This window comes from Pelecanus crispus, chromosome 15, assembly GCF_030463565.1.
Source record: "Pelecanus crispus isolate bPelCri1 chromosome 15, bPelCri1.pri, whole genome shotgun sequence".
Classification (NCBI taxonomy): domain Eukaryota; kingdom Metazoa; phylum Chordata; class Aves; order Pelecaniformes; family Pelecanidae; genus Pelecanus; species Pelecanus crispus.
The window spans coordinates 5,304,491-5,318,468 of NC_134657.1; the positions used below are offsets into that span (position 1 = coordinate 5,304,491).

Below are 13,978 nucleotides of genomic sequence, written 5' to 3' on the forward strand. Positions count from 1 at the left end.
CTTCGGCAGCCTCCTCCGCGCCGCGAGGCCTGCACACGGGCCCGGCCCCCGCCCGCACGGCGGCGGGCCCGGCCCCCCGGCTCCCCCGCCCCCGCCCCGGGCCCCGCCGCGGGCCGCCCCGCCGCCGCCCCGAGCCGCCCGCGCTTACCGCCCGCGCTTGCCGCCAGCTCCGCGCACGGGGCCCGCACTGGGCGGCGCGCGGCCGCGCGCTCTCATTGGCCCGGCCGCGCCGGAAGCGGCGCCTCGGAGGCGGCTCGCGGCCCCCGGCCCCGGCCCGGCCCCTGCCCCAGGTGAGGCGGCGGCGCGGCCCGGGCGGGCGGAGGCGGCCGGAGAGGGCGGTCGCGGCCCTGCCTGCGGCAGCGGGTCTGGGCGGGCTCGCCTCGGCGAACCGCGGGCGCGGAGGAGGAAGAGCCGGGCTGCAGCCCCGGCCTCGCGCAGCGCCCGAGTTCCTCCTTCCCGTTCCTCCCGGGCCTCCCGCCCGCTCTGCTCCCGCCCCGCTCCGGCGGGGAGGGGGGATCGCCTTTCCCCGTGTGCCGGCCCGCGGCGTTACCCGCCGGCTGGCCGCCTGCTCCGCTTCGTGCCCCGAGCGGCCGCGTGCCTTCCCGAGCGCTCGGCTTTCCCGCAGCCGCCGAGTCCGGCGGAGCTGTGTGCGTGCCGCGGGCCCTGCCGTCCGTCCGGGCCGTCCGGGCGGCTGGCTCCGCAGCCCGTCCCGAGGGGCAGCCGGGGAGTACAATCTTGTGTCGTATAGCGGGCCCTCGGTACTTCAGTAACTGCTGCCTGGTTTGGGTTTATGTGCGGAGGCTGTTTGAGTTCCTGCCTTGGCGAACGCCTCCTGCTGCAAAGGTAGCAATCCTGTAGACCCAGCCCAGCGTTTCTGCATTTCCACTGCAAGGATCTCCAAGTTTTTGATTAGGCATTCCATCATCGAGATACTTGCATCATTTTCTCGGTACTTGGAGCATTTTAAAATAAGTTTTAAGTTGATACAAACCAGTAAAGCGTTCTTTCTCCTAGGAGTGTCATGTAACAGCTCAGAATTTTCATGTGAAAACAGAAAATGGCTTCAAGAGGAACAACAGAGACCAGTAAACTAAAACAGAACTTGGAAGAGCAGCTGGATAGATTAATGCAGCAGCTTCAAGATCTGGAGGAATGCAGGTAATAAAAATAGATGCTTTCCTCTTACATGGTAAGATTTTTCTTAAGTGGTTGGCAGAAGAAAGTGGTACCTTTCAAAAATCTTGTGGGTTTTTGTTTCATTTTGTGTTTTGCTGTGGCTTTATATTTTTTAAATTGGGTAGGATGTTCGTGTTACATAGTAAAAATTATTTTAAAAAAACCCTTTCTTTTTATTAAGATCATTTTATTTATCATCTTGTGGAAAATGCTGGCAGAAATACTCATTACTATTTTCTTTGAAATTTTATATTTCGGTGTGACTTTTTAACTTTTAATAGCTGTTCACAGAATTCACAGTTTTCATATGGGCTTTTTTAATAGTGGTTAACAAATATCTTTTGTGTCTATTTTGTCTTATAATTACGGATGTTGGGTTTGTGGTTTGGGTTTTGTTTTTTTTTAGTTTGTCTGACATTTTCATGTGATTTGTTTCATGTGATTTTGTGTTAGTTTTTTGTGGGCTAATAAAATTTGAGATAAACTGAATTACCAAGGAAAAGGGGTTTTTTCTGTTTCAGTACTTGCACTTAAGCATTCTGTGTGGTTTTAGATGCTTTCTCTGACTATAATTCTAACTTGTCTAAGCAGTATGTATTTTTTTCAAGAAGAATTATAACTGCTAAGGGTTGGTAGTGCTATTCTCTGAATTGGGCAAGGTTTAGACAGGAGGATCAGTTATTCCTGAATAACTTGGTGGGGTTTGGGTGAGAAGATGGGCTTCTCGGGTAATTTCATTCACCGTAGGTTTGAGCAAGACAATTCCGCTGCATATTTTCGTTGAGGTCCAAAATGCACTTTAAAAAGTGCACCACTTTTTAAATATTGCACCAAGTGTTGCGTATCTTGTAGTTGTCAAGGCCTTTTTGATGCGAGTGACTTCATACAAACAACACAAGTGCATGGGTGGCTGGGAGGTGCTGCAAAACCGAGGAAACTACATATGCATTACCTAAATAACAGCTGAGAGGGCTAGAGCAGAATAATCTGAAGTGATGTGAATGTTCTCATTGCTGTCTGAGAAAGCGTGCCTCACGATATTCCCTGATGTCCTTTTCTCCATGTTACATCCTGAGTTTAGTCCTGTGAATTAATGTGTCTTGTTGGATCCTCTTTAGAGAGGAGCTAGATGCAGATGAGTATGAAGAGACCAAAAAAGAAACTCTAGAACAGCTGAGTGAGATCAATGACTCCCTGAAGAAGATTATGTCTGGAGATATGACTTTGGTGGACGAGCTCAGCGGGATGCAACTGGTAAGGATGACGTGTTGTTAAAAACAGTTCATGTTCTGCCTGGACTCAGTGAAACAGAAAATAGATACAAGTGGTTCATTATAATTGTTAGACAGGCACGTGTGAAAGCTAGTTCTATGTATCTAATGTTTTTATTATTTAATATATGTATACATTAAAAAACTTGGTTAGGTGTCTTCATTTTAAAAGTATAAAGAATATTGAAGAGTTATAACCATAACACTATAGAAAAAACTGTCGGAAACTGTAGGGACTAAATATCCTTAATATTAGAAAATAACACAAAATAATACAAATTAATTTAAAAGGTGTGAGGGACAATGCAGGACGACATAGATTGTGAAAAATAAGTTATGCCTGTTTGTTAGAAAGCACATAGATAGCATTTCCTGTGCTCTTACTGTTGATTCGTATTTCAGAGATTCATACCAATCCAAATGAAAAGTCTGTAGGAGTGACCATCTAGTGAATTGATCTTATTTTATGCTGATTTCCAAACTTTTGATCTATTTTCTCTCTTTTCATATGTTTAATTGGAGCATGATTTGTTGCTTCTGAGCCCTAGGTTTTAGGGGTTTGTTTCCAGAGGGATCCTGATTTGTCAAACACAACTGTGGTGAGATTTAATCATAATAGTTTTGATACTCCGTAGAGGATTTTGAATAACAGTAGGAGATTTACCTCATCATTTACATTCTGCTTACGCTTAGGAGTGCTGTAATCATCAATGTGGGCATTAAAACTGCTAAAGATAGCATAGCACATCCACTTGTGATGTGCTTATATCGGGAAGATGTTGGAAATTATTTGAAATTAAGACCTGGACTGTGATGAAAAGTTTCACAGCTCTTTCTCGGTGTAGTTGCACTGTTTAGTGGATTTTTCAAGCCCTGCATAAAGGTCATATATTTTTTCATCTCGCTTCCATGGTTATGCAAAAAAATGAAAAGCTCTCTTTATCAAATGATGCAGAGGATACTATTGATGCTTTCCAGCCTTCATTAATCTTGTCATGCAGCTATAGCTTGTGACTATTAGTTCTGTTCATTCTTGCTCTTTTCCTTGTAGGCAATACAAGCAGCCATCAGCCAAGCATTTAAAACTCCAGAAGTAATTAGAATGTTTGCAAAGAAACAACCGAGGCAATTGAGGACAAGGTTGGCAGAGGTGAAGGTTTCTGTTTTACTGTAAAAACTGTTTATGTGAGCTAGACTGATTTAAATGTGTAATGATTGCAAGGAGAGCACCAAGTGTGTTAGAAAACTTGGTGGCAGTGTCATAGAGATAGAGAAGTTCTCTTTCAGAATTTGTTCAGCTTTAAATGTTCCTTGACGTAATGGGGACAACAACGTATATTTCTTGAATTACCTTCCATCTTGCTGCTTCAAAATAAAAATGTGATTAATAGACAGTGAACTGAGTATATCTGTAAATAGAAAATGTGAAGAGTATGAGGCTGTAATTGTATCGAGGGGCTGGAGAGTGCACTCTGTTTCAGAGATCTAAACTGAACTTGAGATCCAGTTAAAGTGAAATGAAATGGGATTCCTCCATGTATCAGTGATATGTGAATCCATAATTTTGAATGAATAGCAGTCTTTGCTTAAAAGAAATTCAAGTTTGGAGAAATCAAGAATGTGAAGTTTAGGTGCAGAGTATTTGCAGAATGGTCAGAAAAGCTTCATGGCCATCTTTTAAATTATGGGTAGCTCTGTCCCTTACTTCCATGGGTACCATGCTTGCTGATGATATTTTTAGGCTGTTGCATTGCTCATGCTGTTGTGTTGAGTGAAACTAATGGGAAGCTTATATATTTTGACTTCTGCCCCCCCGGGCATACAGATGGACCGAGACTTAATGGTTGGGAAGTTGGGACGAGACCTATACACGCAGCAGAAGGTGGAAATCCTGACTGCCCTCAGAAAGCTTGGTGAGAAGGTAAGGTGTTGGTATGATAGATGAATAGAAATTTCTATCTCTCTGTATTGAAGAGGAATTTGAAATCATTAAAATAAGAAATTACAAGTTTTGTTTATGGGCAAATAATGAAACACAGCTTGCTTTTGTAGTACATAAATGTCCTTCCATTTTAATGCTAAGCTGTCTGAAACACTCACTACTGAACATATATCGAATGGTATTGTACATTTATCTAAGGCTGTTCCTACTTTAAAATGCTTTCTTTGGAGGGTCATATGAATGAATCGCATATAAGCTGGTACAAGTTGATGATATTTATAAAAGCTACAAAACAAGTTTTTTATTGTCTTACTACCACCTATTCACCTGGCAGGAACTATCCAAGACTTTTGACATACATGAGCTTTGCTTACTTTTCTATTGGTCGTAATACCTATCTCTGGGTGTAAGATAATTGGAGAGGTGAGTGGTAAACCGGTTGTTTCCCTGATGAGTACATCAGTGGCAGAACAACCCCTGGTTTTTACCACTAGAGGGAGGAAGAGTTGTTGTTATTTATTTTTGTTGATGGTATATGAAGAAAATGGGTTGCTGTGTAGGTCTGTACTTAAACTTTCTTAGGAAATGAGGGAATGTAATGGAAAAGATCAAGTGCAATACTTAAAGGAGCTGCATTCCAAGTAGATGATATTAGTAAATGCTTTCCCTCAGAATATTTTTATTGCTTGGCTGTTGGTTAAAAGGCTAGTTAAGATTGTGAACTGACTGCAGGAAGATACCTAATCCTCCTGGCGTGAGTTCCTTGGATCACTTCAGACAAGCCTCTTGACCAAGCTTTGATGTAGCCTCTTTATATTTTAAAATGATTGGTAACCTACTTCACAGAGGACTTGCTAGGACAGTAGTTTTGCATCTGTTCTGAATGTGCAAAATATGGTAAATATGACATGTTTATCTGCATGATACTGCAGAATGTCAAGTAGTTAGATGCTTGCTTACAAAGCACAGCCAAGGAAGGTAACTAATACTTCTTCCCTCATTCCAACATCATTCTGAATGCCTGTACCTGGTTTTTATATTTTTAATAAATAAACTGACACAAACACTGTGGACAGTTTGACACACTTATGTTTTGCTTTAATAAGGATATATATCCGAGGCTACTTAAATGAGTGAGTTTTAACTTAGAATATCTGAACCTTCCAAATGTAGGTTACTATTTCATTATTGTAAATATTTTATGGGCATCTATCACAAGGCATCAGAGCACATACATAAAAGCAAAATGCACATGTGCCAATGTCACTTAAAAGGAAGAGAACCATTTCTAGGTCATTGACTCTTAACATGGTCAAAGCTGGTAGTGACTGTGTATTTTCGCTTTCCTTAGTGGATGATGTAAAGTGAGCTTGGATCTTAGCTCATTACTGTATTCACCACATGACAAAAAAGTAATTGACATCCGTTGCATAGTTTTGCTACAGAGGTACAGCGTGACCCTTTCATAAAAAAATTATCACTGGAGGTCAGCTTGAATCTTAGCGGTGCATGTAGAGGCATGTCTGATGTTGCAAATGCTGTCCTTCCTGGGCTGACAGATGCTGCTGAGGAAAAAATCAGTAGTAGGGGGAGTAGCTTACATTTTCACTTTGGCTTGTAATATGTTAGACCCTAGCACTTAAAAAATGCAAATTGACAGTCACTGTAACCTATCATAGTTCATGTACGTGCCCATGTGGATGGTGGGAGTTACAGTGGTGGGAATATGCACAGTTAAGGTACCAAGCTCATAGTTATGGCCTTTTTTTGATTTAGCTCACTCCAGATGAAGAGATGTTCTTGTCAGCAAATGCTGGTACAGCCCTGAGCCAGTTTGAGAGGGTCTCCACTGACCTGGGTAAGTTTTCATTCTCATAACTTCCAATTTCTTTGCCTCATTGAACACTGATTAATAGAAATACTTGTGATTCCCCTGTTAAAGAGAAAATATGAACAAAAGATTCATGCCATTGAATTTTGATGTACATTTTTCTATTTTATTAACAACAAAACTCTGATACACTATCCATGAGGAAAAAGTAACACAGCAAATAAATCCAGCGCCAAATGTCCATGAAATGCCAAGCGTTGCCCTTAATGCTGAAGGCTTGAATGGTCTGTCTCAGGCATAGATACCGTTCTTGCAGTTAAACACAAATCTCTTTTGCATTAATGACTCTCTTCAGGAGAGCCTTTTCCTCTGCTTGGTGCAGCGAATTTGGCAATTATTGGCACACTGTCAAGATACAGCTTTAAAGCACTCTTCTTGCCATGATCATCATAACTCGAATCATATTGACAAGACCAGAAGTTCAGTTACGATATGCGTTGAATAAGCACAACAGTTCATCCTAGCATTACAGTTCTAACTGCGATGAAAGAACTATGAATGGCAGGAATGTGCCAGACTAGGTCAGGGTACAAATAAGCTGACTCTGTGACCTACCTTTCAGTACTCCTCTTCCTGAGAGTGTAAGCAAGCTGAGAACCTTTTGTTCGGAAGGGTGCTTCCTTAGAAGCTCTCTGTGTGCGTGGTGGGTTGAACTTGGCTGGCCACCACCTGCCCACCAAGCTGCTCTCTCATTCCCCCTCCTCAGCAGGACAGGGGGAGAAAAAAAATTAAAAACTCGTAGGTCGAGATAAAGGCAGTTTAATAAAGAAAAGCAAAGGCTGTGCACAGAAGCAAAGGAAAACAAAAAGATTTATTCTCTACTTCCCATCAGCAGACAATGCCCAGCCACTTCCTGGGAAGTGGTGCCTCAGTACATGTAGCAGTTCCTTCTGCAGACAAATGCCTTAATAACAAATCACCTACCTTCTCCTTTCTCCTAGCTCTTATTGCTGAGCATGGTGTCAAACGGTATGGAATATCCCTCTGGTCGCTTTGGGTCAGCTGTCCTGGCTGTGTCCCCTCCCAATCTCTTGCCCACCCCAAGCCTACTGGCCTTTGGGGGCGAGACAGCCTCCGTGCTGTGCCAGCATTGCTCAGCAGTAGCCAAAACATTGCTGTGTTATCAGCACCATTCGAGCCACAGATACAAAGCACGGCACTGAGAGCTGCTGTGGGGAAAGTCAGCTCTGTCCCAGCCAGACCCAATACAACATGGCTGGTTTCAGACCTGTCAAGCCAGTATGTCTTTTTTTTTTTTTTCTTAAATTACCTCAAGTGTTCTAGTTTTCAAAATGTAGGTTTGATTTCTTTTGATCTCAGATGTTTTACTTGATTTAAATTGTATATAAGGAAATTCATCATTTCCATTAATACTTACTGAAAATGTTTTTTTCCTCTCATAGGGTCAGGAGACAAAGTCTTTGCTCTAGCAAGTTTTGAAGTAGAAAAGGCAAACCAATGAAGAGGTGCGTGAGGCTTGTGTCTCTCCAGTTATCAGCAGCATTGGACTTCTGTCATATTGCATTTGGTTTTTCTATTTTTAACATGTTGAAAAAAAGAAAAGCAAAACCAAAAAAAAAAAAACCCCAAACCTCTTGGGTTCTTAACCAGAAGATACGGAGTAAACAGCCTTAAGTGCACTTTGGAACCGTGGTGTCTGAATCCCTTAGTAACATAAGCTCTGAGGCTGAACACTAAGTGGTACTCTAAAAACAAAAGCATGGCGTGACTGTCTTTGGAAAGAATCAGCTATTTTGAACTTTCTGAATGTGTATTTCTCTAACTATTAAAACGTAATCTTTTTGCATGTGGTTGTAGCAAGCAGATCTTTTTCAGGAGCAGTCCTAATGAACGAGTGGGTTTTTTGGGTGATTCTTCACGTTGCTCTCAAGTTGTCTTAATTTTTGTCTGGACTCCCTACTAAGTAGCTTATACTAGGAATGCATTGAAGCTTTGAAAAATTGACATAGTTTATTTGAAATGCCATCTTTCCACAAACTGTTTGCAGAAGAACCAAAATGAGACTGTATGCTGATCAGTGCCCCTTAGCTGCTTGTTTGCTGTCCACATGAATGAGTGCCATTGTGTCCTAGCCTTGACTGACCAACAATGGAAGCCCTGTAGGGAGGCTTCTGGAGTAATTTAACCTTGTGTATTGAAATGACAGGGACTTGCTAGGAAATGGCCATGAGAAGCCCTTTCTGTGACCTCTAACTTTAGCTCTGGGTGTATTACAACATGCTGCCGTTATTTCCCAGTCTTTCTGAGATAGCATGAAATAGCTTGCAAGTAGAAACAAGTTTAAAAAGGGTGGAAAAACTCTCATTACATGATTGGTGCAAGTGTTGCTCAGTCTGTTTATCAGATGGTGGTGCTGTGAAGGGGGGGGTCTGTGTGAAGTTAAAACCCTGAATAATCTCAGGGTGTAGGAGGATTTAAAATCTCATTGTTGAGTTTTTAGCTCTGAGTGCGGAGAAACTACTTGGGACTCTAGATGTGTGTTTAACTTCCTAACAAACTCCTTTTTTTTGTAAAATCAATATTAGGGATCTTGTCCTCAAAGTACTGGCAGCTTCACACTTTAATTCTGTACTTGTTAGCATTTTGTCTGAGCTGATTGGAAGCCTGTGTTTCACTGAGAATTTTTTGAGCTTGAGAAATGTGCATTTCAGGTCTTCTCTACCCTTGGTACATATTCAGGCACTGATCTAATGATATTAGCAACCAAAAAAAAAAAAAAAAAGGCATTTCTTAATTGAATTTCATACCTGTTCCCTCTCTTATTTTACCACTAGCTAGAGAAAAGGATATGGATAAAAGCCAAAAACATTTCTTTGGTCATCTTAGCTATTAACAATTGTATCTTTTTACTCTGAACAGAAGGAAGAGAAAAGCTTGATGTTTCCTTATGAGTGTTGCTTTGTCTGAAACTAGAAGCAGCAAATCCTAAGTTCTTTAACGCAGTGTAGCTGCATGTAGACATACCTGTTCAGCTTACAACTTCTAGCTGTAAAAAAAAAAAGGAAAAAGAAAAAAAAAAAGAAAAAAAAGTAACTTAATGCAAAAAAGAAGTAATTTCCCTCTATTTCTGTGTGAAAAGAGTTCAAAATTAGACAGTTTTGGGTTCTTTGGACTATATGTTTTAACAGGGAGTTAGCACTTCCTTTCTTTGGGGAGCTTCAGAAGTGGAGGAAGCGTTATGAAATCTCATTGGCAAAAGGAGCATTTGGCTGTGAGTGTGTTGACGTGCTGTTGTTATCTGGCACCCCTCAGAGAGAGTGTGACTCGCCACTCAGATACAGTCAGTTCCCCTTCCCATAAGGTGGGGCAGAAATGTATCAAGAGAAGGCAGCTACCATTTTGCTGCTTACACTGCACAAATCAGCTGGTTTTTCTGAGTGATAAATTTATTTCTCCTTAAATGAGAGCAAAGTACAATAACCAAATGCCACAGTGATTTATGCTAGCTTTCCAGCAAATGGCATTAAAAAGAGGTCAAACAGAGATCTCTACCTATAAGGAGATAGGTGTATCTTCAGGACAAACAGATTTTGTGCTGGTTTTTGTGATTGGGTATTTTTTTGACAACGTGTCTTATTCAAGTTTTAAGCATGTTTCTGAACCGATCGGTAAAATGTGATGACTGCCATCACATAAGTCTGTTGCTGGAAAGAAAAGGATGGTGATAATACTGGAAAGATCAGAAAAAATCCTAGGAAAAGAGTGATCTTGTTTCCATATAAAAACTAAATAATACACCTACTGAAAGGATGATACTGAATTCTTTTAGAATTAGTAATGGTTTATAAACCAACTTTGAAACCCAAATGTTGGGATTCAGTTCCGGTTTATGGTGGCATGACTGTTTTTGGCAATAGTGGAGTTGGAGCTGCGTTTATCAGCAGTGAAGGTGACCCACTGTTTTGAGGACTCCTGTGTTTAATGGAGTAGGACATCCATGTTTTACCTGTCATGTATATATCTTAGGCTTTTATAGCTAGACTTGAGCTTCAGTGACAACTGCCATTAAATTGTGTGAGTGGAGTGGAATAGTCTTAAATTTAGATAGCCTATTGCAACGTTAATCTCAGTGTCGTGTAGTAGTCACTTAGAGATGTAAGTGGGTAGCATAGACTATAACCAGAAAATTAACGTGATCGGTCATAATTTAGATTGTACTTACAGGGCATAAATACCCTATAAATAAGGAAGTTTATCTAATTGTAAATTAGGACTGGAGTAGAGTAAACCGGAAAATGTGGGGTTTAGAATGTGTTTTGCTTTAATAGATATCTTTTTGAAATCTAGTATTTTAGAAATGAAAGGATATACAGTATAGACAGCATAATTTATGTCTTTCACTGATGGAACTTTTTTTTCCTTTTTTTTTAAGAAGCTTTTATTTAGATGGGGTCTTTTGTGCATTATATCACAACTATTTTCCTGTCTGGGGCAGTATTATGTTCTCCAAGAAAGGCTGATGGCAGCTTTATAGCTAAGAGCAGCATATTAAAAAAGGTGTTATTAGACAGTCTAAAATTATTGAAAACAAAACAGTCCATGGGGACTGTAGCTGCCTTCTTTTCCTTTCTGCTCATTACTGGTGCTAAGTAACTCTTTCCCCCCACACAACCCCCGCCGCAACCTGCTTGCAGCATTAGTATGTAAATTAAATCTGTCAGCATTCCCACAGATCACAGTAAGTTTACAGTACAATACCATGGAAATCTTTTTCCTTGTGGTTTAGAGAGGTATATGTTTCCAGGAGAAACTCTTTTTTTTTTTTTTTTTTTTTTTTAATTGATATGAAAATATTACAGGATTTTTTCAAACTTTCTGTACTGCAGGCAGTTGTAAAATTCCTATTAAATTGATCCTTGACTGAATATCTTTTTAATGTTGTGCTCCTTCTGCTCTTGGAAAGATCTGTCGTGATTTAGATGGACAAAGATGCGATTGAGATCAATGAGCAATACCATTGCAAGATTTAGTATGCCAGGCCAGACTTCCCTTCTCCAAAGTCATGAAGGGCCAGAAAGCATAGCTCTAAACCCAGAGGCTAGATATGTCCCGCAGAATGTCCTGACTAGAAATGTAATTTAACAAGGAATGTGTTGCCAATATGAAGCTATGCATATGTTGACCCTAGCAAATAGTTATTTAAGTAACCTACGTGAAGTAGTTAGATTAATTTCAGAGGCATAGTCAGTTCATTGGTATGCTGTGCTAAATACTTTGCCAAATAATCCTGGGATGTACCTCCACTAGTATCTCAAATGTTTCTTCAAGGGCTGGAAAAAAGTCCTTAATCTATTTATTATAATAATCATTTGCTCAAATAAAATCTGGTAACAAAAGAACAACTCCTAAATGAAAGCATGGTTTTGTGGTTTAACATACGAGCTTGTGACGTTTGAGTTCCATCCCTGGTTCAGCATTAGATCCAGGCAGGTCACTTACTCTCTACACATCTTTCTCTCCTGGAGTAACATACAGATTATGATACTTGAATATCGAGTGCAATGAAGTTGTTATTGATCATGCATTGCTTTGAAGATTAAAAGTGCTTTGGTTTTTGTTTATCATTTAATTCTGAAACAAGGATTGTAAAGTACAGTAGCTTTAAACACATCAGGAAAGTTGCCCAGAGTTCTTTTTGGCCATATATAACCTCCCTTTTTTAATCTTCTTTCGCTATAGGGTGAATCTAGTGATTGTACTGATCTGAAAGAAAAAGTGTCAGAGAGAAAATTGAAGCTTCAAATGCTCTGTCTCTCTTTCTTCTGTCTTTGTCTCCTTGTATTATTTCCCTTCTTTGATCTTGAATAGAAAAGTAGCAAGTTATCTTTGTCTTAAAGGAAAAATACAAAATTTCTTAAGAGATCCCTTAGTTCATCATGTTACCTTCCCTGTTAAAATCAAATTCATTTTGAGAGAGAATTCTGTATTAATGATACCGTACTGCCCAGGCATTCAAGGCTGTATCATTAGTGGCTGAAATGGTAGGCAAATTAAAGTATAACCGTTTGGTTTTGCTTCCAGTATGGCCATTCCCCTCCTATGTAAGGACAAATACAATTTTTACATTGTAAAGAAATAAAAGTCAGCCTGGAGGCATCTTTTGGTATCCCCGCTTCCACCATTTTTAAGTTATCCTCACTGAGTTCTGGGGAAGTCTCTTGTATTAGGGAAGTAAACTCTTCTTCAATTCTGTCTGTTTAGCTGCCCACAAGAGAGGAAGAGGAGTGCTCGTATTGGAGTTTTTCTTTAGGAGTCATAGAAAATGTGACATCTTGCCTCGCTGTGAGGTGGTAGGGCTTTTTAACTTTACCTTAATAGTGTTTTTACGCCTGTGAGGGAGAGGGGAGAATTACTGGAGTTTATGTTGCCCAAGATTTCTCTCCCATAACTTTTAAACTTCCAAGCTTCCCACCTCAGGCAAGCACGAGCTGGTGATGTTCAGAGCATGTGAAAAGGTGGCCTAAAGTATCTGACGCTATCTGACAGGATAAATAAAAACCTTTCAGAATAAGTAGTCTCTAAATAAGGTCTTAAAAGACAAAATACAGACATAAGGTTAGTGGATATAACTATATGGCATTGCTGTATCATGCACTGAAATATCTACTGTAATTTAACACGCTAATCTGTTAATGAGATATTTAATAGCAGATTTCTTTTTAAAACAAATTCTAATCATGGACATCTCTTTTTATCTTGCTATCATAATAGTTTGCTGCTTGATAATGTTTAGGATCGTGTTTTCAACACGCCTTCAAAAATGGGTCGGTAATAACCGCAGATGTACTGAAAACCATCAGGCAGAACCACCTGCAAATCCTGTGGACAGAAGTGTTAATGTCTGGGTAAATAGCTTTTCTTTTGATTGTCCAGTTAATATCCTTGTGAGGTGGAGATTGAAATTAAGTTCTGTAATGTTGTCATAAAAGAGCGTGCTTTGCAACTTTGTAAATACCAAATTTAATCTGGGAACACTTCTGGTTTTGAATAAAACATGCAGCTGAGAAGGTTTCTTACCATGCAAACTAAGTCTGGATTAACAAAAACAAAAAAGATTGTCATAGTCTTTTTTACACTAAAGGGCTTTTTTGTCCATCCCTCTGAAATATCTCTGCATATCTCCTCACTCCACAGTCTGTAGAAACATCAGATATTGTAACTAAGGCAGCTGAACTATTTCTTCAATTTTCTAGTATACTGCCTCTGATCGACGCAAGTTGTGCTCGCCACTAGGTCATGGAAATTGCAGCTGACTGTTGTGACCCTACATCTATTATAGTGCCCCAAGTATGCAAAGAGTTGATTGGTTGAACTGTAATTCTCAGGAAACACTGTACTGTTTCTACATCGGAGCGTGATTTTGATGGATTGGAATTGTCAGACTAAGTCTGAAATATAAAAGAGCACAAAAAGAAAAAAAGATTCCAAACTAAAACCAGTTCCCTCATTGGGTACCATACACATCTTTGAGAGAAACAGTGTTTTCATTATTGTTGCATGTGGTTAAATCAGATGGATAATGAAGGCAGGGCTTGTGTGTACAGATGCTGCTGCAAGCCCTTAACGAGAGGGGGATGCCAACAAATACAGAGGGGCTCGGAGGGTGGAAGCAGCTGTACTGTGAAGGAATCCTAAATGAATTTCAGAGTTGATTAAGAAAGAATTGGAGATCAGAGG

At 40.4% G+C, this 13,978-nt stretch overlaps 1 protein-coding gene across 3 annotated transcripts; it reads left to right on the forward strand.

Moving 5' to 3' along the window:
- The first annotated feature begins 1,020 nt into the window (after positions 1-1,020).
- On the forward strand, positions 1,021-13,180 carry LZIC (leucine zipper and CTNNBIP1 domain containing). Of its 3 annotated transcripts, XM_075721565.1 has the most exons (7): positions 1,021-1,158; positions 2,295-2,430; positions 3,499-3,597; positions 4,273-4,368; positions 6,166-6,247; positions 7,684-7,746; positions 13,013-13,180. In XM_075721565.1, exons 1-6 carry the CDS (start codon positions 1,058-1,060, stop codon positions 7,740-7,742), a joined length of 573 nt encoding a protein of 190 aa, XP_075577680.1. In that variant the 5' UTR covers positions 1,021-1,057; the 3' UTR covers positions 7,743-7,746; positions 13,013-13,180. The 3 variants fall into 3 exon arrangements, with proteins under 3 accessions (XP_075577680.1, XP_009481946.1, XP_075577681.1); XM_009483671.2 differs by lacking the exon at positions 13,013-13,180 and having other exon boundaries at positions 7,684-8,403; XM_075721566.1 differs by lacking the exons at positions 4,273-4,368; positions 6,166-6,247; positions 13,013-13,180 and having other exon boundaries at positions 7,684-7,737.
- The last annotated feature ends 798 nt before the right edge of the window (positions 13,181-13,978 follow it).